The sequence below is a fragment of the Mustelus asterias genome, chromosome 24, assembly GCF_964213995.1.
Source record: "Mustelus asterias chromosome 24, sMusAst1.hap1.1, whole genome shotgun sequence".
NCBI classification, from domain to species: domain Eukaryota; kingdom Metazoa; phylum Chordata; class Chondrichthyes; order Carcharhiniformes; family Triakidae; genus Mustelus; species Mustelus asterias.
Window position 1 is genome coordinate 28361424 of NC_135824.1, and position 26613 is coordinate 28388036.

The following is a 26613-nucleotide window of genomic DNA, read 5'->3' on the forward strand; positions in this document are numbered from 1 at the left end:
CTGAAATTGTGCGCAAGATCTTATTCCAGAGATTACTCTATCTTCTGTGTTTTCTTGCATTTGCGTTCATCAATGCGAGGATTGACAGTGCTGCAGGAATGAAATGTTTTCACTTTGCACATGTTAACAGCATCGAGCGCAGCCAAGAAATATATGAAATGAACTAAATGCAATTAGCAGCTCTTTCTGCATTGTTATGACAGTGCACTTAGATTTTATACATACACACACACAGACGCACACACACACAGCTACACACACAGATGCACACAGACACACACATTCAGTATTAACATGCCTTTTGCATCTCTTACACAATTTGTTGTCATTCAAATTCACAAATTAAACAAGATCTGAGAACCAGTTTGTGCTGTGGATTTGATACCGACCATTTTACTTTGGAGAAAATAAATATTTGTCTCTTCTGATTAAGCTAAATTAATTAAAGTTGTCCCTTAACCTTAAATTAAAGGTTAAGGGACAACTTTCAATATACAACCTCCTCATAAAGTTTTAATAAGAAATATCATTTAACCATTGCTCTATTAATTGCACCATTTCCCCAAAATGATATTATTTGCAGCATAGGAATTATTTTAGGTAGGGCTTAAATTCTATTTGAAACGAATGCTTTCTTTCCTTTTAACAGCCCGTGATAAATTTAGGGATGATTTACTGAATTCTGACTTTGCTGGTCTCTGTCCTCAGACCTTGGACTGTTCTGTGACTATAACCACAGATCAAGGGAAGGAATGTGTAAACAAGAAACTTTAACATTCCATTTGGTTAATTGATCCCAAATGCTGTCTTACATTGACTACTAGCACATACACATTTTTCTCCATTTATTTATTTATGTTTCCTGATCAACAGCATTTACGAATCCTCTGTTGCTTGGTGTTACCCAGCCGTCCATCCAAAAATATCTTGGAAGTAAATAAAGAAGCATCAGCACCCTTTTTCTGTGTTCTTGTTCCTAGATTAAGACTTTCTCTATCAACATAACAGCTGAACCACAGAAGCCCTGACATGCGAATGCACAGAGACATGTAGGTTTGCCAACTCTGGTTGGTATCCCTGAAGGGTTCATCGCATAATCTCTTGCTCCAACCACCCCACTCAGTTAAACAGCTTTCTTGAAAAGCAAGCCCTTTCCTAGCTAATAAACAAAAGTGAAAAATGCACACGTTTTTAACACTTCAATGGTTTTTGCTCTTGAGATTCATGGAGATGAATATTTCATTCCTGAAGACTCCAGGGCAATCCAGGATGGTTGCGAACCCTAGAGACCAAAAAGGTCCAAAGAACTTATTTGGTTCAATTTAACACAGTGAAAATAAACACTTGAACAAATTCGAGTAATGTTGGTCTAATGAAAAATCTGCAGAATATCTAATGAATTAATTTTCTGATTCCGGATAAGTGCAAGAGGCATCATTTACTTATACATACACTGACATAATCATATTCATATTTTGCATTAAATATTGATCATTTTGTGCACAGTAATTCAGATGCAATCTACGGCTTTTCTGAAACTTGTCTGGAAGTACCAACAGGCATACATTCTAGAATGCCTGCCATCAGTGGCCATTGCTTCTGAATCCCTGAAGTCCTCATTAGAATGAAGCTGCCTCAAATTAGATCTACAAACTCAAACAATCTTTCATCTCTTTTGAAAACTTGTGGAAGTATTTTTGTTTCCTGATAACTTCTATTGTGGCCAGCATTCTGTGACTAAACCCGAGAGAGAACAAAGTAAACCAAGAGACAATTACTTTCCTGCAACAAATTTTTAAAGAAAATCTGGCAATTACTGCTATAAAGCTTCTTTTGACCATAAATAAAGATTTATGTTTGATTTAGGATATATGCAAACTGATGGAGTCTGTGATCTGCACATGGATTGCTAAGATATATAGCTAAGAACGAAGGAAACCACAAATGATTTCGCTGTGGCTTAAAACATATTATCTAAACCATTTTATCCATTATACCTATGAAGACAAATTTTCTTTACTAGGTCATGAGTTCCCGTCTGTATACGTTCATACTTTAACATTTTCAGTATAATGCAGGAAAGTAAATCATTGCTGCTTGAGAACGGCAGCTCCTTAAAAAAGACAACTGGTAAACAACATTTTAAAAAATGCTCAACCTGAAATATGGTGAATGAAATAATACTGTAGCCCAAAGCTATTTGTGCAGAGGAACATGCATACAATGCATGTTTATCTGCCTTTACCACGTATGATTCCTGTCAAGGTGTACGATAATGCAGTATGACATTAACTTCTAATGCACTGGGTTTGTTACTGGCCGGCTCAGAGACTAGAGAACTTATTCCCATGGCTTCCAATTTTCTGTGACAGTGAGCATGGAATAAGAAGTCATTTTTTTTAAAGCTCATAGTTTGATCTGATTGTGTTTCGAGCTTTGTATGCTACTTTTAACTTCAGCTCTTACCCTGGTTAGGTCTTCAGTTTTGTGGGTCTTGCTGAATGCTAAAAATGTGACCATTTTGAAAATGCAGGGTACTGGAAACCTGTTAACATACAGCTAAGTCTTTGTTAACTAAATATTTTGATTGCAGTTTCACAATACAGTATCCAACCAACATAGCTTGAAAGTTCCAAGCTACAAAGGAATCCAGTGCTCATAAAGCAAAAGAACTGCAGGAGGTTTAAATAAGCCAGCATCTAATACCCTTAAACAATCAAATTAGTTTGTTTGTGTTAGAACTCAAATTGTCTGGAACATTTGCCAAACAAGCCCTTCAGACTCAATACATTATCACATTGTTTTTTGAAATATCTCAGTCGTGTAGACAATTGCATATGAAAATTTAATTGCTTAAAGGCATGATGGTTAACTGATGTTTATTCTCTATCTTTGCTGTTTGAAGACTGCAGCAGTAATCTGACAACCTAAAACAGGAATACAGTAAATAATGCCTTGTGCTTTCTCTCCTCTGGCAGTTTACTGTTGATATCCTTAATATGGCACTTTGAATTTTAACATTCAATTATAATTTGCTACCTCCTGTATATAGGAATACTGTAAGGTTAATGTGATGGAATTGATAATTTGTCATTTTATGTACTAATTTTGATCTGACGTTAACAAGTCATTTTGGTCACCATTAGCAGCCGTGCATCCAACTGCTAGGTACCAAACTTTGAAATTCTCTCCCTGAACCTTATGACCTCACCACTTCTCTCCTCCTTTAAAACCTACCAAGCTTTTGGTCACTTATCTGCATATGCTACATGGCTAGGCATTAAATTGTATCTGATAGCATTCCTCCAAAGTGCTTTAGAATGTTTTGCTTATTTCAGGGCACTATATAAAGCAAGTTGTTGTTACTGTTGTGAAAGTCCTGTGTGGAAAACATTTTAGCCTGATTCTGAGTGGACAGGAACACACAAATTAAAATTTAGTACAATTGCTATGAAGTTGTTTAGAGAGACCAAGGGATAGCTATTGTGCAATGTGGGAATACATCACACTGGTGTAATTGGACATGCTCTTCTAAACTGGGTCCAGAAGCACATTATTGGACAGGCAGTAGGGAGCTATATTCTTTATCACAACACCCTAACCATTGGTGCTGACTGTGGTTCCCAAAATGGAAAGTTATTGCACGAGCTAAAATTTTTGCTTCATGATCAGAAAATAACTGTTTTGGAACATGTCCCAAGAGGCTTCTCTGGAGGTCCTTTCCATGATGAATGTGATGACCATTACTTTGGGGTGATGGACATTGTAAATGTCTGCATTAGGAACAAGGAAAGGATCTGGGACTGGGTTCAAAAGTACATTCCAAGACCAATATGTCGGACACATATCATTTGATGATCCCAAGGTGTACAAAGAATACAAATAAATGAATGTAATTAAAGACTATTAAGGGAGAGACAACAAGAAGCCTCATAAATAGATACTGGAGTATCTGGTAAAATGAACAAGAATATCCAGCTGGATTGAAATCACTGCTGAACATTCAGAATGTTATTTGTGTTTAAAAGTTCAAATATTTTCTTTGATATTTACTGTCCAATGATAATGGCATCTATTTACATTCCACAATATACCAAAGTATATATGTTTTTCATGAAGAATTTTAAAAAAGATTTTCACTGATCTATGGAGATAGGAACTTGTTCAAACTTATTGAAATAAAACTGTACCTATCTTTTAAAAAACTGTTCAAGGTAAGTAATTTTTGTTAATATATATTGAAGAAAAATGTCACTTAGGTTTCTGAATATTTTGCAATGTAACTTAGCATAAGAAATGTCAGCAGAAATGTGTGCTTAAATTGTCATTTTAATTACTGACTATGCCATGGACAAGGATATAATTTTAATTACTGATTATACCATGGACAAGGATCTTTCTTTTCAATGAAATATCAAATGGTATCTCTTCACTTAGCTTTGCTCCTAATGGAATTCTGGCAGAAACACTCATAAAGAGCAGGCTGATTACTGACATATTGGTCTTCAAAGGTATTCAAAACTGCAAAGTATACGATGTGCAACTTAAATCAAAGTGTTGCAATATTATGATCAACGGTCACACAGAATAGACTTTCTTCTTAGCACAGGCTGCTGGCCCCAGGCTGTATTTTACTGTCCAAATATTGCACAACAATGGAACTCAGCATCTTTCAATTTCATTACGACCAAACTTCCGGTCATATCTAATTTGTTATTTTGCACTTCTCTCTTCTATAACAAAGGATTATTGTTTGAAATTAAAGCATTACTTTTTTTTGCATTATTATCCAAACAACATGGTGGGACTGCAAAAGTGCAGCTTTGCAAGTAATTTAACTATTTCATAATTCATGCTTTATTTTACTTTTCTAAGCAAAATATTTGACTGCAATCATCCTCTTCATTGCATGCTAAATGTAAACAAACTTATTATTTCACACATTCGTGCATATGGAAAATTCAATTGCAAAATTAACATTCATTAGTTTTGCAGATGAGATATAGCCAGGGATGTATTAGGCTTGTAATTTGGTGGATGAATGGGGACATGTTAAACCAGTTTAAATTCTGCATGGCTGTAACACTTACTGTGGTTAAACACGTCGCTTTCAAATGTAAAAAGGATTGCATAATAATTAGATTATCCCATGAGTGAAATTTCCGAACTGAAGTTCAACAATTTAAGAGGAGAACATATTGAATCTTCCGCCTCTAGTGACAGATTGACATTGACCCCACCTTGCCTAGATAAGAATGGAAAGAAATTTCACAGGTGCGATATCCTCTAATGCTTTATGTGAGAAAATGGGTCAGTTTATGGACTATGACCAATTTCATTACTGTATCCAAATTGACTCAAGTTGGCCAGAGACTCTGAGATGGGACAGGAAGTCGATTGTTAAAGTGCTGGAAATACGTTGCCTGGTTTCTGAAATAATCAGACTACAGTCAGATTTAATTAATTAGATTAAAACTGGGGTATCAAGGAAAATGCAATTGGCATTTTAACCAGGCATGGTGCAGTCTAGAATGGTTCCTCTTCTTCGGAGAAGTCGGGCACGCAATCCTGAGAACAAATAAAGAAATGTTTATTTTATAGTCGACTTCACCATCTCAAAACATAATAGCTCATTATAGGATAACTGTGGAGGTAAATAGATATTGTATTACGATAAAGCCACAGAAAATACATGTGGGACACCTTCCTTGCTGTTTCTGCCTCCCTTTGGGCAATCCCATTGATCTAATCTTGCACCTGTTAAACAAAATGTATAAAGAGGTGATCGTGGGCTCCATAATTTTAACGCAACAATTCAGGAGCACATTTCACAATTTTCAACTTATGCACATCCATGTTCTTAAGTATTAAAGTGTGTTGTAAATTGGCAGACGATTATCTTTATAAGAACCCAGCATAAGGCGACCTCGACCTTAAATATATCGATGCTTTAAAACCTGTCGTTTTTAAACAAAGTCTTGTCATTGCATGTACCTCTGATAACATCTTACATTTTCATTTCAAGTGAGGGCCAAGTGCAATTTGGGCTAAAGAGGTTGGTCGGATACTGCAAAGGAAGCCTGCTCTCTAAAGAATATGTGACCATTTTTTTTTAATACTTCAGCACAGCTAAAACATCCTTGGCATTTGCCAAATGTATTCGCTTCTTTCCAGCGATGGTAACAATAGTCACGAATTAATTGGGAGAGAGAAAAGACGGATGTTCCAGCTTTAAATGAACCATGGTCAGAATGATATTTGAGTCAACATATTTGGACAAAAAAAAAGCTGCATTCAATGCCCAATTCGCAATGAAGTCTCAGATTTGTGTATAATGAATTCGAGTACTGTACTGTTAAGTAATCCTTCTCTGTTATATTGCATTCTGTGCCAAAATCTCAGCAATACAAATTGCATTTATTCAAGGCTTTCTATTAAGTTATAAAGCTTCACATTCGCACAAAATATCACATTTTCCATTGTAATCGCTAATCCAAACAGATGTGATTCAATTGCTTTTATTTGTGCCCAATCAGGAATATGTGAAAGGCGCAAACATGTTTGGAGGTGAAGTGATGCGCTGAATTGAACTACAGTTTAACTTTCCATGCTTGATTTTTTTCCCCCCTGCCCTAATCACTTGCTAAGTCAACAGTTATATGGAGGTCGTTGCAAAGCTAGAGGGCAGGACCAACGCATCTTAAAGCAACATTTTACAATGGATCTCAGACCCCATTCACTATCTGTCATGGAATCAATTAGCTGGATTCACAACACCACATTCAAATAACTTTTTTAAAAAATATGTTTTTCTCGCTGTAATGATACTGACTCTTCACCCCCCCCGCCCCCCCCCCCCCCCCCCATCCCCCGCTCCCCCACAAACCCTACTTCAAATTTCATACGGCCATCTCTTATCATTCTAATTGTCTTGCAATATCAAAATGCTTTAAAGTTCAGGAAATTTGACCTGGGCCTGAGCTGGAACTTCTGAGACAGGTACTCCAGTGAACGGCTGTGATGGAGGAGCGGCGTATAAGGTGTCAGCCACTTCTGTGAATGCATCGAATCTTACAATGCATATGCAAAGTTATTATTCTATTACACACTTTACCGCCGGCTTTTATTTTGGTCCCTAAACTCCTGGCATGAAGGATATGTTATATTTTCTCCTTACAGCTATTTCCATCACCGAAGAAGGAGGTAGTTAAATAATACGCGCATTTCTGTCGGCTGCTATTGATCATAAATCAGCGATTTGAATAATGCTGGCTTAGAATTAAAGGGTAAGCATAATATTTCAAATAAAGCAACGGGGAATGGGGCGGGGGGTGGGGGGGGGGGTGGTGGATGCTGTTTATCCATTAGACATAAATGCAAGGTTTGCCCGAAACAAGAAGTCAAAAGTAGCTCCGTTTGGAACAGACATGCTTTAATTATCTCACGAAACTGATTTCCTACACAACATAATTTCAGATTTTGGAGAGGGGGGAAAAATACTAATTAAATCTAGTATCCGAGGACTGGAGATGTTTGATAACTAAAATCTTCATCAGCAATTTATCTTCCTGCAGCATAAATTTGCTGCAAAGCTGTGCTTTCATAGCTCTGACGAGTCCTATTAATCTTCTTCACCAAGTTTTCGATAGGAGTCTAGAGCTATTTGCGCCATGTGATCTGCTAACATCTAAATTGTCATCTAGAAGGGCAGAAGGGAGCTTCCAGCTTGAGCTACTCCGCCTGCACGGTCCCAGGAAGAGCATAAATAAAATCGAATGCCAGATCTATTTAATTCGAATTGATCAATACTTTAATATTACACGGAAATGTTACGTGCAATATAAGTGTCATGGGGGGACGGGAGTGGTGGGGGGTGGGGGGGTGGGGGGGGGACTCTTCAGGCTAGGTCACAACATTATAGAGAAATGCAGAAACAAAACTTAGCTATTATGCACCATGGAGTTTTATTGATCAACTAGTCCGTTTATGTGCCAACATATTAGTTGGAATAATTAGGAAGAGACAAGATTTCAGCAAGTAACTCTGGGCAATGGGATCAAGTAATTAAGTTGCTTGCAGTAGGGAAGAATAGGGGGGCTGTGGGTGGGAGCTTGCTCCTCGCCAGTCACTTCAGATAGCAGGACGTCTTGAGCCATTATTTTTTTTTAAAAGACCAAAAATGAGGTTTGATAAATTTGCCTGTATCGGCGTATTGTTCCGTTTTGTTCACACTCTGTTATGCAATGTCAAGAATCCCTTCCGATCAAATAGTTATTCGAAAATAAGTTGAACATGAAAAATATATGCCAAACTTTAAAATGACTGATTTTGCATTTGGCATGTAAATAGTGTCAGGAAAAGGTGGTTTACACAAACGCCTTTGTGCTGAATTATAAACAAGCACCCACAGACATAATAAATTTGAATGTAAAGTTCTGATCAGATAGCTAACAGTCATTTTACGGAGATAGGAAATCACAGTGTAACCCTATTGCAATGTCACGCCACGGCAGAGTCAAACGTATCTCTTACTATTATCTCCCTTACGAACTACATCTACTTTGGTTGTAAAGAGGAGAGGGAAGGGGGAAAAGGAAGAGATAGAAAAATGCTGGCGTTCTGCCTAAAGAGAAATCATTGAAACAAATTAATCCTTCGCCGGTTAAATTGACATGGCAATCCATCATCTCAGAGCCAGCCTCTGAAAGCAATCTACTGGCTGCATGTTCTCAGATTGGCCCGGAGGGCACAGAGACAGATAGAGAAGGGGAAAGGGGGGGGGGGGGGGGGGTGGGGGGGAGAGGAGTGGGGGGTGGAAGGAAGGAGGGGGGGGGGGGAGCACGCATGTAACCTGCACCTTTAAATGAACAACAAAGTGTTTATGGAAGAAATGCGAGGACAATGAAAGAAACCTAAAAGTTAAAGCAGCACCCACGTCGGTGATTAATGGAAGTTAAAACGAACACTGAAACTGACTGTTCACAGAGGAAGACAAGATAGACAGCAGGTGAAATGTCTGCTCCCCACATCTTGTGTAAACAATATGGTACTTTGGTTAAAAAAAAGTGACACTGTCCCAGAAGCGTTAATTAATAGCAAAACTGAAGTTTTTTTTAAAAAAAAGAAGCGGTTAGGACATCTATCCATCTTTTAACACATAAAATAAGCATAGAATAATCATATTTCAAAATAAGCCATAAAATGCTCAGTTATCTAAAACCTGAATTGGAACCAGTTGCAAACAAGGGAAACTCCAATTGATTGACTAATAAATAGGAGTGAGGGGAGAATGCAAATCTAATTTCGCACCTATATTACTGCGGTCTTGTTGAGTTTGGGGTGGGGTGGCCTGGAGGGGGTGGGGGAGACTAATCATTTGCTGTAATGCTTTATTGACGGTTGGACCCAGGTTTAGCACAAACTTGTAAACGTCGTGCTGAGAGATCGCCGAATTCGAGAGATGTGTGAAGTTGTGTGGCGAGGAAAGGCTATCTGGGGACGCGAGTAAAAGCCTTTAAACAATATATTAAGAGGAAAGGCTGTAGAACCCTAGCGTTTCCCCAATAATTAAAGCGGACAGTGACAAATTGGTTTACATCGGTAATACAAATCGTGTCTGCAGCAGTCTAGAAGCAAGTACCAAAGTTTTAAAAAAACAGCTTTTCGAAGTAGTTTTTTGCTCTGAAGAAAAGTTGAATTCTCTGCGCTCCAAATAAATATGCCTGTTTCTATTGTCCAGCCAAGAACAGACTGGACATACATTCACGACACAAATGCCTCTATTAAATTCTATTTGCTCTCCGTTTCTAACCCTAAACTCAGTCCTCACAATATCCATCACTCTGTTACCCAAACTTTCACTTTCTCCGCCTCAAATCATCTTTCTGACACCCCCTGTTGACAGCTCTTGTTTCTTGTTTGTTTCTGGGGGTCGGTGGGTATCGATCCCATTGCTCCGCTACCTTTCAGCATCATTCATCCTGTAGCGTGAGCGAGTGCAAAGTGCGTCGCAAGTTGGGGTCGGTTAAAGAAAGCATTCGAAATGGACTTGAAATCAGAAATCTGCATGAGCTGCCAATTGCCATTTGTACCCTGGGTCGGAAACTGTGCGGATTCTTAATGTGAATCGGTGTATAAACATGCAATGTGTAGAGAAAGGCGAGAGGAATCTCTTGTACAAACAATGATTACAAAAAACTACCCGACTAAAAAAAATCAGCAAAATTCACAACCTGCGATTTCACAAGAAATCAAAGACTTGTCAACTATTTCTGAAATTCTAATAGCTCCGATCTCTACCCAGTTTTCAGCTAGTCTTGTCATTTAATCCTCTATTGTCTGGTATCCTCACATCAGACCATACCCCAGAGAAGTTTATCACCAGAGAACTATATTATTTCCCCTCTCTCCAGCCAACGAAACACCAGAGAGTTTCGAACAGGACCCTCGCCTGCTCTAAAGCTTTCCGCCTCCCCTTCAAACTCGATCAGATGTGTTTTACGTGTTCATTAGCCTGGTTAACCTTTGCTATATCTTGGGCCGGGATGGGTTAATCAGGGCAACACCGTGAGGCCTGGGGTCAGAGGCGACCATGTTGAGCTTGGAGTGTGGGATTTTTGCTGGAAGGTGAGGGTGCATGCATCCTCTCTTTCTCTCTCTCTCTCACACACACACACTCTCTCTCTATCACTATCATCCTCTCCACCTGCAGCTCTCAGTTTATCTCCAGGGAGTGCAAAACAGGAGATGACACTCTACAAATCGCTAATTAGACTTTCCCAGATACCTCGGGATGCGGTTTGCCTTTTCGCTTCTATGCGGCTTTATAGCTAAATATAGATAGAAGCGTAATTTATTTAAAAATGTTAACATGCAGCTTTGCTTCGGTATCCTGCTGTTTTTTAAGTGTATCTATTTACATCAATGTTATGACACCTAGTACTTATCTGTGCATATGCATTGGAATGTATAGATATATACTGTGTTCATATATTTTTTCACCCTTTCCTTTTTTTTGTATTTACATTTCAGCCAAATGGTAAATGTTATTCACTAACACTGGAAGCTAACACTGACACCTCTTGTCCTCTCTCGTTCCTTTCCCATAATTTTCTATGGCAGCCTGCTTTTTTAATATATATCCTTAACACTGCACTTTCCCCACTGTCTGAAATCACCTCCTAATCAGTGTCTATCGATTTTCGCACCTCTTTTTATCCGGTTATCCCAGCATCTGAAACATGCCTTTAAAACCTCTCTCTCTTTACACACAGTGATTTACCCCCTTGCTCTCTGCTCACCAGCGGAAAAAACAATCGATATGCCCGTGTTATTTGTGTGTGATCAGTAAATATTTGGTCTGGTGACATCTTCAGCTTTCCTCCCAATCGATACAGGACCCAATAGGAGGCGTGCTGCAATCTGTAGACAACTACTGTCTCCATGGTGTACCTTTCTAGCCCTTCTCGTTTTCTCTCTCTCTCTCTTCCTGCTCTTCTGTTAAGATCAATTTCTTCTTGACTCAATCCCTGAGTCACGCCCAGTATCCCTTTAATGCGACACGATTGTTAATAAGCTAGTTGTCTTGTTATCATCAACTTTCCATTCATAAAACGGAGTGACTTATTAAGGCGCGACCGTACATAACCACTTAATAGCACAAGTATTGGCGCTAACCTGATTTTTCTAATGCCATGCATTCACAGGACACCCCGGCAATGCAATGAGTTGTGCTTATCTCCAACAATACCATACATTTTAAATCGGTGTTAATTCTATTTTTCAATTGCAGCAGAGTTCGCACGTCGACCATCATTTGAGTGGGGACGCTTTCTAGAAGTGAAATCAATGAGACATTTTATGTTAAGATTCAACGTTGCAGTGTTAACTTTTTTTAACTTATTGACAAGACCCGAGTTGCAACCATTGCATTTGATCTTTTAAGTTTCATCTATCCCTTCCCAATTAGACCACAATATTATTTGCTTACATGTTAAGCATACGCCGCTGGACTTCACCGCCGGCCTCCCCCCCACCCCCCTCCCACCACACACACACACCACCAGTTAACTTTAAAATGTATTTCTCTATATGATGCTTAATTGAAACCAAAAGGAAACGTTTTTTTTGTTCGAATTGGACAAATTTCAGTTATGCGCTGCAATTACTTGTTAAGCGGCGTCCTCACAATGTAACCACAAGTCCTTTGAGAAAGTGCATGGGTTATATATGCCTGCAGACATCAAACACCTAGAACATATCCAGTTAGGTTTTTATTTAGCATCATTAACAATTAAAATAGGGTTTCATATACAGGAATGACTTATGTTCAAATGCACTTTAAATTGTTCTCCCTCGTTTAGGCACTTCACTTGCAGGTTTGCTTCTTATATAACATCAAGAAATTTCTGCTGGGCAAACGACGTTTTAAAAACATATAGAGATGTTTTCATAGAAATGTCTATATCATGTTTAGGTTCTCTCACCTATTGCTCCATTAAAAATGGTTGTATGGAAAAGTGGTGGAGCGGCTAATACTGGCAAGATCTGGAAGTGCACATATACTTAATGATTTAATTGCGGCAGATTCCTACCCTAGAATCCGGAGAGTGAGCAGTATTTAGCTGCAATCAGGCCAGAAATGTTGCACAAGATTTTTCTCTTGAAAGAGTGCCTATGTGTCCATTGAAGGGCGCTGATCCGAAAAGACAGAGCGGACAAATAAAAATCGATCTGAAGCGACCCTGGCCGTCCTTTTCACACGATTCACACACAATCCCCTCTCAACTCTGCCGAGACAAAGGCCCGAGGGCTGGGGTGGGAGGGGGGGGGGGGGGGTAGATTCTCCACAAGCTACAGATACCCTTTCCAAAACGCGCAGATAATTTTACACTGGCCACAAACCACATTCTACATCAACAATTCTTCTCAAAACCTCAAAGCAATATTAGCTCTTAAGACAGGGCGTTGATGGGGTAAAGAGGGGGGCGGGAGTGAGGAGGGGGGGGGGGGGAAGCGGTTAAGCGTTGGAGGAAATCATCACCTTGGTAATTCTGAGGCTCTGGCAAGTTTGTAGAAGGAATAAACTACAGACAAATGAACTTTGACAACAAGAAAGTTGCCCAAACTCCAGCGAGCACACGAGTCTGATATTATTTGGGGATGTGTTTTAAAACAAAAGGTTTTAATTCAATTATTCCTCTCTCTTTCTCTATCTCTCTCCCCTTACTCTTACTTAACTAACTCAGGGTCAAAGCATTTGTGGTTTGAGACTGAGAGTTCTAAACTAGCTTCCACGTTTGCCTCTAAAAAAAGGAATAAAAGAAAACGGAATTTTAGTAAAGAGATGTGGAACTGATCTCAGCAAAAGAGTCAAAAATTGCTAAGAGCAATCACTCTTGTATTGCTCGGGGGGTGCTTTGACCGCTCGCATTCCAGTGCACTTTGAATAGCTCGGGCAGCAACGCCAGTCCCATAAAGTTTACCAGGAGATGGGGCGAAAGTTAAATTGCAAAATCGAAAGTGCTTCACTTGTTTCTGAATATGCCAAATGCAAAGCTTCTCGCCAAAGGTTAGCCTTTTCTTTAAAAATATATATATCACAGTTTACACTATCGGTCGGGGCAAACAGATGACGGTCGATGGAATGAGTGATTGTCTTCAATAGACAAATAGATCAGGTGAGGAGGAGACAAACCCTCCTTCTGTTCACCTGCCAGAAAAAAAAAGAGATTCATCTCACTCAGTAATTTCCAACTCAGTTCCGCCAAGATTCACAACTTCCTGTGTCCAGAGAGGAGACTCGAACCCACCACGACGCAAATAATTTCGGACACTGAACAAAGACAATTGCAAGCAATGATGTTTGGTATGTTTTTAATAAATATATATGTATATATATATATATATTACTTAGCTTGGGGGGTAGGCTTTTTTTCTTGATCAGGACATAATCGTTCTTAAACACCTGTATTTATTAATTAATCTATATTATTTTGACATCAAGCAGGTTTAGAATTTCAACACTCGGAGGATATTCAATGTCCGTTCAAACACTTACATTTGGGGCTTTAATTCATTTGAGATTTTTTCTCTCTCTGTCTTCGAAATGACATTAGATCAGGCTGGTGTTTTATATTTTTGCTCTGGCTATTTTTGACAATCGAGCGAACAGCCCTTGCGGTTCCGGGTAGTTGTGTGTATGTCTCCCAGCGCAATAGCCACTACCCGTCGGACATTCAATCGCACCCGCGAATGGGTCGCAGTATCTCCCCACTGTGTAATATTAGCATTAGACAACAGAAGGTCCCGCAACAATACGAATTCGCCAACTTAGAAATAAACGGGGCTTCGAATCTTTCTGAAACGGTTTGCCCCATCCTGGAGGTAGAAACCCAAAGCCTCTTTGCCCCCGCGTTTCAATGAATTAGATTTGTCCCCCCCCCCCCCCCCCCCACGCCTCCCCATTCATTGTCAAATTGCGGTGTAATAGTGCTTTGATTTACAACGCTAGGTTGAGCTCATTTCACAACTTTTTAAAATAGATATGTATAACACAGAATAGCCGCAAATAAGAAATTAGCCATTACTACAATCAACAGATATATATATATATATTTGAACTGGGTATTAGAAATTGGTACTCACCACTTTTCTATCTAGATCCACATACCCATCTGATGATTTGGGGGCAAAGGCGTATTTATTTATGGGGGTAGGAAGCAGCCGTCTTCGATTTGGCTTTACGGCGTTAGAAGAATCGCTTTAGAGAGAGAGAGGGAAGAAAAACAAATCTGTTACCAATCGGTTGTTTTGGAAAAGAAGTCTTAACGCCAACCATCTAAGTCAAGCAAGCGTCCAGGCAGCTCTGGGTAAAATAAAAACACAAAGCGACGGAGATCAGCAGTCCCGCTCAGTAACGTCCGAGTCAATTAGAGCAAAATCCTAAAGAATTAATCACATTAAAGGTGCAGAAGTTTTTTTTTCGGGGTATAAAGGGCGCGTTGTGAGCGAGGAGGCGCCGCGATCCTTTTGAAAGGCTTTTCTCCTCTGGAGTTCTACAGCGACACTCCATACGCTAGGTGGCAGCCAGATACTGTACAAGATTTTGACAAATTCTCCAGCATATGCTGCGATTTAGCACTGTAAATTTTTCAGGAGCCGGCTGCACTGACAGCTCCCGGTGTCTATCAAAGTGCCACAAGTCACCGCTTCAAAACTGCAATGACTTTGAGATCACCGGGACACAATGGGAACCACTTTCCCTATTCATCGTGTTGCAATGTAGTGTGTGTGAGAGAGAGGGGGGAAAAAACCAGGGCAAAATCACAGGGAACTCAAATTCAATAGATCTAGCTGGTTATCAGAGAACAACTGAGAAGTAAGTGGCAACCAGTTCGTCTTATAAATAGGTTACTCTAGCCATGCTATGGTTGGCACCCAATACAATATTCAATTTACCAAATCCTATACATTCCCTCATCTTTTTTTTTAAAGAAATGCATTTAAATGGCGGCTGCTGCTATGTTCCAGAACAAATCCGAAGTTACTTCTGAAATTATTGCAACCTGTCCATTTGTAATAAAGAAAATAATGAGTACATTTTGCTCCAGAAAACCTACAAAATCCTATCTTGGGGGAGGGGGGGGGGGGGAAGCCTATACTGGCTTTATGCACATTTCGCCAAATAACGTTGATATCCTGGCACGTTAGTTTAATTAGCAACATAAGATATTCGCTTCATTTTTCTCAAAATTGACCGCATGTTGCATTTTGGATTGTTGAGTGTCAATACTTCATATTATCTTTTCCTCTGACACTTTTTCTTAAATCAACTGCTACATTTGAAAAGATGCATGCATTTTGCAAATTGCAATTGCTGAAGATGCTTTATGCTGAAGGGTTTTGCCCATTCTTTGCTAATGTGAGTGAGCGTGGTTTCTGTACGATTGTATCAAATGAGCATCAAGTCGAAATTGAGTTCATTTACCCTCCAAGTAACCAGAATTAATAGTGCGTTATAGCCTTTAAAAAAACACTTTATTAAATTGTAAACACATCACCAAGAGATTACTCCCACAGAGTATCGACATTCAGGCAAATTTCTGAAAGAAAGTCAAAGCGGCAGAGAGGGGGAAAAATTGTGCCGAGTAACGGTATTTGAAGTACTACCCTACTTGCACCTCAAATCGAACACCTGTTTAATGTCATCTTTCCCTGGACCTGTGTTCTTCCCTCGAATGTTCATAATTTCACATTTTATATGTTAACTGGCAGTCGTCGTTTAAGCGTGTAAATATTGGAACATTAAAAGTAACACGTACTTTTAATTTTACAAGAGTGAATTGCGAAATGCACAGGGCTCCTCTAAAAATGTGCATCTTTTTAGAATGTTGGATACTGTGAAACGTGCATCTGCAACTCGGCGCCAGCGAATTCTTAACACATTGCAATTTCCTACAATAATACAATACGTATTCTTTTTTTCTCTCCAAACATCAGTTCATTTAAATCTACTTACTTAGCAGGTTAGATGAATTTCGCAAATCACCCATTGCTGCAATTAAATATAACCCCAAGTGCGATCAGAACCTCCAAAAACCAATGAATTTACCTGAGCCAGTATATTTCTCACGAACATAATAACATTTGTCAATTTTGCTCTGTTGAAACCATCACTTCTTAGTTAATTCTAGCAGCGCTACCAATAGACTAACCTCAACCAACCCGAGTGACTACTGGGTGTAATGTGGCTTAAATGCAAAATAAAGACATTGGAAATTCGAATCCATGATCACAGAGGGGCATGAAGGGGGGAAAGCGTTATCGGGGCAGCCCGGTTCCAAAGATTCGCCGCTCTTCCACATAGTTTTGGGGGGATTTGAAGCGAAATTATTCATTAATCTGCATGCATCTCTGTATATCTCTGTCTCTGTGTTTCTATGCATCTAGCTAAGTGCACGCACACTTCAAAGCTGTTTCCACTTTTAAGTATTTCAAAGTAAACGTGATATTTATCCGTATTAATAATGGTTCATCAGATGAATGAGACCCTCTCGAACATTCATGGCTTCTCTCAGCCTACACACCTTCTGCAACCCGTACAGGAACAATTCTTCTTCATAAACCAGCCGTGGCTGATTTCTGACATGGTTGGTCCTTAATTTTATTTGGATACTTTCATTTTTTAAAAAAATCTTGAAATAATCCTTGCCACACTTTCTCCAACAACTCCCGTCAGGACATCTCAATCAGTGGAAAAAAAAGCCTCGCCGCCAATGTTCCATCTTTCAACAGCAACTTTTGTCCTTGACCAGAAACTGATTTGTGAATAGTGTGTGTTTTATTCTCTGGTATTGATGGGGTAGGGGTGGTGATGGGGTAGCATTTGTGTTCGAGAACCTGCTTGCTAAAGAACCTTAGGGGGAAAGATATATATTTACCTATTTGCCCATACAAGCTATATGGTGGATTCTTTATTAATATCAAGTTGGCATTGCAAGATTCCAGCTCCAATAAAAAAAGGACGAGTTTATACATAATTGGGAGTATTCAATGTGGTTGAGAATTTCTGCTTTATTGGATTATTTAATATATATGTTGTTAATTTGCGATAGCAATATTTTAAAAAAAGAAAATTGAGTTATTGCCCATTTTATTAAAAAAATGAAGAAACAGGGTGTGGGGGTAGGGGCTGATGGGGAGGGAGGGGGAGAGAAATAAAAAACTTATTTTTTTCCCCCCAAGTAGACCTCTGCGCATGGATGTAATGTAAATTTGTTGGCGGCCAGGACGTGCTGGATAATAAGTAAGGCGGCTGTCCAATGCGGTACAGGGGGCGGGCCAGATGTCCCAGCCCCCCGAACCTAAAGCTCTGACCAGTCGCCTTTGATTGTCAGTCGCCAGCAGCCGCCGCTTGGCTCCGTCACTCGGCAGCCCCATATAAGGAAAGCATCTCCATAGAAACGTGTCAGTTTCAATAGTCGTGTCAAAGTTCACTATATACAGCCATCCGCGCAGATTTCCCCTTTCAGAAAAATTACTCCGCAAGCCCGCTCGTTCAAATCGGATTCACTTCCAACCCCCCTTTTTGCATATTTGATCAGTTTGATTCTCTCTCCCGTCCCTTATTTTTCGCCTCCTCTCGCATGAGAGAGGTTCTATAGCTCCCCTTTTTTTCCACGACGTCGACTCCTATTTTTTTTGTGTGTAGTCTCTCTTTTTTTTTGCTGGCGAGTTGTTGAGTCTCTTCCTCTGTGTGTATGTGTGTGTATGTGTGCAGTTCCCCTACCAGTACGGCGAAGAATTTATGATCAGTTGATGGTCGGGCACTTCTACTCCGGATCGTGCATTTGCCTTCAAGAGTCGATCCCCCCTCTCTTTTTTTCCTTCTTTTTAATCTTTTAACCTTTCGTTCCCCCCCCCCCCCCCTTCGTCCTTTTTTTTATGGGTTTCCTGAATGGCTGACTGCGTGCTGCCCTGGTACTGGCCCCCCGACACTCGCTTCTTCTCTGCCGATCGGATTTGAGCTCCTACTCTTTCTCTCTCTCCCTCCCCCTCTCTTTCTCTTTCTCTCTTTCTCTTTCTCTCTCTCTCTCTCTCCCCCTGTCTCTCCTTCTCTCCCTCCCTCTCTGTATTTTTTTTGGGGGGGGTTGTTGTCAGCTAATCGACTCTTCCTCCTTCGTTTTGTTCCTGATCTGACGATTCCAAGACAAGACAGGTTTTGTTTTGTCTGATAACACTCTTGCCCCGAGATATGGCAATGGTAGTTAGTACGTGGCGAGACCCGCAGGACGACGTGGCCGGAGCGCAGGGCACACAGCCACCCCCGCCTCAGCAAGGACCGCAACCGCCTTCTGGAGCACCCCTTACCCCGCAGACCCCAGGGCAGCCGGGAGCCCCGGGCACCCCGGCCCAGTCCAACCAGCAGAACCAGCAACAAGGCGAGAAACAGCAGCAGCATATCGAGTGTGTGGTGTGTGGCGACAAATCGAGCGGCAAACACTACGGCCAGTTCACCTGCGAAGGTTGCAAGAGTTTCTTTAAGAGAAGTGTGCGCAGAAACTTGACGTACACATGTCGTGCCAACAGGAACTGCCCCATAGACCAACACCACCGCAATCAGTGTCAGTACTGCCGCCTGAAAAAATGCCTGAAAGTCGGCATGAGACGGGAAGGTATTGAGAATTCATTTATTTCCAAATGTTTGCGCTTACTCTAAACCAGCAACCCATCCTTTCCAACCCCAACCCACCCACCCACTCCCACCCCGGCAGAAAGGGAGCTGAACTGCTCTGACTTAAATTCTGTAAAGTTGTAGTGTGTGTGCTCCCCTTGCATGCCAGTTAAAATCAATTGCCATCGCTTGAGTCTGTACTTTACAGGGCGCCTCTGGTTGAGAAAGTCCTCTAAGTATTCTTTGCAAATGATTTTGATCTCAGTGTGTGTGTGTCTGTGTGTCTGGGGGGGGTGGGGGGGGGGGGGGGAGAGAGAGAGAGAGAAAAAGAAAACTATGTGTGTGTGTGTGAAAGAGAAACAGAGAAGGGGGTCTTTTGAAAATAGTAAGATGTTGAAAGAAGCGTGCTTTGATTGTAATCTATATTGAAAAAATGTGTTATGTTACCCACGAAACTTCACACGAAAAGAGAGGAGGGTGTGAATAATGTCCTGTGCAAGTTGGAACAGTTTGCAGAGTGAAGTCCAGATAGGGAAATAAATCAGCCATTGTTGTTAAAAAAAAAAGATTCAATCAGTTTTTTTTTAACACACGCTTTGGGGAAATGACATAGCAAAATGGCATGGCAGTGTTCGGTTTAAAATATGCCGGCTAGCTTTAATACACACAGCTTCACGTTGTACAGCCGGTGGGAGATTTTTTTTTGTCTTTAAAAAATGATAGTGTATGCAGCAGTCATTGTTGCTGGAAAATGGCTCTGGGGTGTGTATTGTATGCAAACTGTCTGAAAATATGGTAAGATGCAGGTTTTAATATCTGTAGTTTGTTCTTTTCGCACTGCAGCAGTCCAAAGGGGAAGAATGCCACCTACACAACCGACTCCTGGCCAGTTCGCCTTGACAAACGGAGACCCACTCAACTGCCATTCCTATTTATCGGGATATATCTCCCTGTTACTGCGGGCGGAGCCATACCCGACCTCCCGCTACGGCAGTCAATGCATGCAACCGAACAATATCATGGGCATTGAAAACATTTGTGAACTGGCCGCTCGGCTGCTCTTCAGCGCGGTGGAATGGGCGAGGAATATCCCTTTCTTCCCGGATCTTCAGATCACAGACCAGGTAGCCCTGCTGAGGCTGACCTGGAGTGAGTTGTTTGTTCTGAACGCTGCCCAGTGCTCCATGCCTCTCCATGTGGCTCCTCTCTTGGCCGCCGCCGGGCTGCACGCGTCCCCTATGTCTGCAGACAGGGTCGTAGCCTTCATGGATCACATAAGGATCTTCCAGGAGCAGGTCGAGAAACTCAAGGCTTTGCATGTCGACTCGGCAGAGTACAGCTGCTTAAAGGCCATCGTCCTCTTCACTTCAGGTAGGCGAATATTCATTCTAAAATATGGCTGATCTGTAATCAGAACAGCCATGATATCAGGTCAGAATGAGCATACAGTCAATTACTAAGCTCTGATCTCAGTGTGGTGTCATGTACCCTTTATATAACATCTATATTATTATAAACGCGGCTTCATGTTTTAGCATTATGTAAGTTTTAAAATATGATTAAAACAATTACTTAAAAAAACACATTTAACCACTATTAAATATTTAACCTCAAATACAGTTACTACAGAATTTCCAATATTTCGCATGAGAACCCATCCCACTATTACTATTTTAAAAATAAGTGCAAATGAAGACCAGGGTGGCGATGAAAATATAGTTATATTTTGTCATTTTGCAAAACATTCAGTTTGAGTTGAATACTCCTTCATATAGTATGGAAAATTGCTGCATTTAACTTCGAACAGTAGCGCAATCATTCATCTGGGGTTGGGATAAAGCGTCCAGGGGTTGATATCAGGAAACAGAAATGTTCAGTTTCTGTGGGAAAGCGGTTCACAATCCTTCCCTTGTTGTGTTAGGGTGATCTGGGTATCCAGAGGACTCTCTGGACCCCTTCCAGTGCTCGGGTCGTGACCCGAGCTTCCTTTTCTATATTATTACTTCACACATAAAAAAAACCCCATGCTTTTCCAAAATGTCCTTTTTTTTAAACCAAACTAATCAAATTAAAAGCGAACATTTAGTTAGAGGGAAAAAAATATCCAGGCGGCTGAGCTTAAGTGGGGGTGACGTGTTGTGTGTTTGCTTTAAGTTATCACATGCCAGTTTTTGTGAAGTACTATTTTTCTTAGTCTTTTTTTTATACTTGAATTACTAACCGACTTGGAAACACTTTTAAATGTTATGCGGTTTATTTTGTTTGTTCAGTCTACTTGATCCTACTCAACCAAGAGCAATCGATGACATTACCATAGCAGTTAATTTATTACTATTTGTGAAATGTCAGGCCTTGTGTGCAGTCAAGCAAACTCACTGTTTTGTGAGCACTTTGCTATTACATGCTGTTGGGGGGGGGGGGGGGGGGATATACATACGCATAAATGTACAACGCTACATGCCAGAGATAGTTAAATCTGGTTTAAGTTTAGGAAACCCCCAAAAAAGTAAAATGTGGTTGTGAATGGTTGCTGTATCTGTGCATTGTGTTTTCTTTGATGACTATAATAATATGCGTCTGTTGGGCTGGGTCTAGAACATTGCAAGATGCAATGGCTAGGTCAGGTCATAACCTATGCTCTCTAATTAAAGGTCCTATGCACGTATGGGTGTAATTTATTTAATCCTGCACTTTTTTTCTCTAATATATTTCTTTTTATTTCACTTCTCCCTTCGTGCCTAATTTCCTTAATGAAGATGCTTGTGGCTTATCTGATGTGGCCCATATAGAAAGCTTACAGGAGAAATCGCAATGTGCTCTGGAGGAATATGTTCGAAGCCAATATCCGAACCAACCGACCCGCTTTGGGAAGCTTTTACTTCGTCTCCCTTCTCTGCGCACCGTCTCATCCTCTGTCATCGAGCAATTATTCTTCGTCCGCTTGGTAGGTAAAACCCCCATAGAAACCCTGATCCGTGATATGTTACTATCCGGGAGCAGCTTCAACTGGCCTTACATGTCGATTCAATAAATAGGAAAGGGGAGGGCAAAAGAAAAGGCAAGTGACATTATTTTGCAAATTCCTTCTCGTAAGGGAGGAAATAAAAGGCTGTTACAAGTTTACCTATGTGACACAAAAAATGAAGAGAGGGAAGAAAAAAAAGGACTGTGGATTTCAATGACTGTACAAGAACTTTAAAAAAAAACGCATTCAGAAACTCTCCTGTGTCGTTCAGAACAACTTGCTACTTATCATTTTTGTAACAAAAGGAAATTAGTCTTTTATTTTGGTTTATTTTGTAAACTTTTGAGAAATATCGATATAAAGATAAGTGCATTTAAACAAGAATTTCAAAATTAGGAGGAAAGAAAGAAACATTTTCCAAATTATTATAAATTGTCCTGTGTCTATGTATCTATAGCTGTTTTGTATTTTTCCTGGTTTCAAACCAGTCTCCTCTGTGATTCTCTACTAATAATTTTGATATAACCATTGCTTCTTATCAGATACGGTGTATCACGTAAATATGTTCTGCAAGAATTAAAACTGAATCCACTAAAAAAGTTAGACGAAAGGTTTTATCGACAGGATTGAAACTTAATGCTGGAAACGCACTTATAGTGTTAACTCATAAGACGTTTAATTTGGGGAAAATGGACTGCAGACCTGTATTAAATGATACACACTTGTAATTTTAAAAAATCCATTGTTGAAAACTGGTTAATATTGACATGTTGGGGGAGGGGGGGTAAGGAGTACTTTGTGGGTATATTTCTGAAAGCAAAAATCTTTTATGTGTCCAAGACACAGAACAATTTTGTTTCATTAAATTTAAGAAAATTTTAGTGATCTGAATGTGGCTCCATTTAGTTCCTGTTGCAGTATAGAGTCCGACCAGGCTCCAAAAATAAAAAAGCGCCTGTTTGTATATTTCCAGCCCATTTGTAACAATTATCAACCCATTGCCCTTTTAAAGGAAAAGTAATGCCACAATTTCTTTTCTTGGATTCAGCATGGAACTCTATGTCGGCACTTACTATTTGACATGTGGTTAATTAAGTATCTAGAGTTTACAAGTCGTGTATACAAGCTGAAGGTTTTTTTTAAGTGCAACATTTCTGTACTGTAAAGAGTTATGATCGGATTGTTTGGTCAGTCTTGTGTGTTATATTCAAGAAAAAAAATGAAAGTATTCGGAGATTATAATATTATTTGATATATGGAACTTTTTCGCTGTTACAACTGTATGTTCACCCAAGGGAAAAAAAATCTCATTACAATGGTCAAACATCGCAGTTTACTGGAGTCATTACAATTCGTGGATTATTTGTCTTATTTACTCAATATACCTGTATGGTTTACTACCACTGTCTGTAGTAGTGGACAAACCACATGCTCTTTCGATGAAAGGATAAACCGTGGACTCATGCTGCTCATTGTCTTTTGGGTTTAGCAGTGACACCTCAAAGATACAGTCAAAAAATCCCCAATACGAAACGCCGTTCCCCCTCCTCTATTAAATTCAAAATGCCATAGGGATTTTGACCACCGACCCTTATTTAGTTCTAACTTAAGTGCCTGTGCAACCAATGTACATTAGACAGGTGTTAGGAAGCATGGATCATTATGTGTTTTAATGGTCAAGATTTTGTTTTGAAGCTTATTGTGTCTAAAGTTCACGCACAGAACACACTTAAACAAGCAATTGCTACTAGGAACAGTGTTGATTGTAAATAAAATATATTAAATGAGATTTATTCATAAAAAAGTATGTCTGGAAAAATGTGGTTGCCAATTTTTGTTATTGGAAGTTCTTCAAACTGAGGATGATGTGACTGACGTTTGATGTGTAGCACTATAAGTGAGCCTGATTTAATGTATATACATATAAATTCATTTGAATTTTTATATATGGGAATAGACTGTGAGAGCATGGCCACAGGTCGCTAACACATTTTACATTTGTTACATACATGTAAATGTTGGATTGTATAGAGGATATACATTTTGGCGAATGTTTGCCTTCAGTGCTCCCATATACCCTTGTATTAAAAACAAAACAACAAAAAAAAACAACAGAGCGAGCTGGTTTGAGTTGGCCAAGCCATTTGTTCTAAGCTTTTCTGGTAGTGCTGCTACCTACCTACACTGCAGTGTGAAAACTTGCATTTTGTCCCTTTTTTTAAAAAAAAGACAAAAAAAAAACTTTTTTGTGTGTGTGGCTGTCCGGCCACATACTACATCATGTTGTGGTTACACACAAAAAGAATCATTTTGTATAGTTGATGGAACAGTGATCTTTACCTGTTATAGAGACAGATCTGGACCAGAAATGATGTATGGTTGTGATTATTAACACGTTTGCAGCTGACCCACGTTTTTTTACTTCAGGGTATTGCTCCGCTGTTCTAACTTATAGATCGAGCCTTCTCAGATGTTTTTTTTTATTGCAAGTAATATGTGTATGGAGTTACTCCGCCAGACTCCTGTTTGTGTTAGCTATTGTATACAGCGTTTTTGTTGTAAATTGTTATTGGTATTAAATTATAATTTATGGCTTTGAATCAAAGGCTCTCACTGTTTTATTCCCTATTTTCTTAATTTAAATATTGATAAGCGGGAGGCCTTGACTATAACCAGATATGATGCAGCATGGTATCTAAGAATCTCTGTACAGTAAAGTTTCTCAACTGCAGATCGCTTGATTGCCTATTCTACAATTTAGATTAGCCTAGTTTATAAATACTGATACCCTAAATCCTTCCCCACCCACTCCCCCCCCCCCCCCACTCAAAAAGTTGCCCCCCAATCTAGCTGCTTTAGAACAATGAAATTAACCCGGGGGTGAAACTGACAAAAGGGATTGAAATTGACGAGCTTGTCCTTTAACTGGCGAGATCTGAGGCTGTTGAAATATGGTGACGCTCGCCCTGAAGTGTCCATTTATTTTTCCCGCGGCCCTTTTTTTTATCTGATCTTACCTCGCGTTTCTGTGCGAGGGGTTAAAAAGAAACCAGACAAACATGATCTGCAAGCTTGTATGGCTCCGGTGTGCCGCCCCCCTTCTCTCTCTCTCTCTCTCTCTTTCTCTCTCAACACACTTTTTTTTCACAGAGAGGGAGGTCTGTGCAATATGACTTCACTCGGCTCCCTCAGTAACCCAAGCGATCTCCCTTTAACCGCTAATGATCAAAATTGTGAGGGGTGAGGGTAGATCAGATCATGTTTTACAACGCGCCTTGGTGATATTTAAACTGCAACAATAACACACACACAAAAAAGCCCAATTAAGCGGATACAACTCAATATTACACCATCTGCACTGCACCAAATCCAGTGCGATTTCTGAAGGTTGCTTTAGGAAGGGACGCGGGTGGCGTTGTGTTAGAAAGTTTTTTTTGTGCAGCCTTCCTCCTTGTGTGTTTAATGGGAGTTTATTTTTTTTCTTGGGGGGGGGGGGGGGGGGAGATGGGGTGGGGTAGGTGGGGGTTTATTTGTAATCGGAGACGGAGCGTGTGAAAGAATGTGTTCAGTCGGCTGGGTTCAGTATCGCTGTTCGCAAACCCAACATGGCGGCGTGTAATATGCTGCTGTTTGCAGGCAAGCAGTAATAGGAAACACATTTCAAATCCCCCCCCCCCCCAACCCCCCTTTTTTTGGTGCCATTTGTGTACAGAGCGGCTGCAATAAAACTATTAACAGCAGGATATGTGTATCAGCCTTATCTATTTATTTATTCCTTTGCAATCGTAAACCAGGAGGGTTGTGGGGGGTTGTGTGGGAGATGAGGAACCTCGGGTCTGGAAGTGTAGTTGTTTCTGGAGCCGACCAGATTTTTATTCCTCGCAGTCCTGGAGATATATATATATATAAAGGGCCCGCGTTTCATGCGAACCCATTGTGGTCTGGCATTTAAATATGCAAAAACAACACACACACACACAAATCGCCTGCCTTTCAATTCAATCGTCTATTTTTTTTAAACCAGGGTGCAGTGTATGGGCTTGTACACAGTACCGCAAAATAATAACGCGTATTTGCATAGATAGTTGTCTCATGAATGATCTATTTACATTGCTGGACTCCCCCCAACCCCCCACTCCCCCCACCACCTCCCCGCATAACGTGCTCTTCAATTTATCCGTCTCAAGCCTCCCTCTCTCATCGTCGCGAAGACCGAATGGGTTAAAATTCAGCCTTGTTCGGCTTTTAATGGTGCCAGGACAAAGCTAACCACAAACAACAAAAAAAAACGCAAGTGTTCTGACAAAAGTCTGAATTGGCCGCGCCATCGACCTGAGGGGGAGATGGATTAAACAGCTTCCGAGACGCAGAAACCTTCAGAATCTTTAAACTCCATGCGAGCATTTATTTACTTAAAACTGGTCTGAAAAGTTCCCTCAAGATGATTCTACACCCCTCTCCCTTCCTCCTCCCC

At 40.2% G+C, this 26613-nt stretch overlaps 1 protein-coding gene and 1 long non-coding RNA gene across 4 annotated transcripts; one reads left to right on the forward strand and one right to left on the reverse strand.

Moving 5' to 3' along the window:
* Positions 1-1190: 1190 nt before the first annotated feature.
* On the reverse strand, positions 1191-18415 carry LOC144511295 (uncharacterized). Its single transcript, XR_013500789.1, has 4 exons — positions 18290-18415; positions 14647-14761; positions 11677-11832; positions 1191-5568 (listed from the first exon to the last, which is right to left on the reverse strand). It is a non-coding gene; the product is annotated as an uncharacterized LOC144511295 (long non-coding RNA).
* Positions 13687-24737, forward strand: nr2f2 (nuclear receptor subfamily 2, group F, member 2). Of its 3 annotated transcripts, none has more exons than XM_078241511.1 (3): positions 13687-13867; positions 20018-20545; positions 21931-24737. In XM_078241511.1, exons 1-3 carry the CDS (start codon positions 13858-13860, stop codon positions 22203-22205), a joined length of 813 nt encoding a protein of 270 aa, XP_078097637.1. In that variant the 5' UTR covers positions 13687-13857; the 3' UTR covers positions 22206-24737. The 3 variants fall into 3 exon arrangements, with proteins under 3 accessions (XP_078097637.1, XP_078097635.1, XP_078097636.1); XM_078241509.1 differs by lacking the exon at positions 13687-13867 and adding an exon at positions 17908-19175 and having other exon boundaries at positions 19997-20545; XM_078241510.1 differs by lacking the exon at positions 13687-13867 and adding an exon at positions 17908-19175.
* Positions 24738-26613: the final 1876 nt, after the last annotated feature.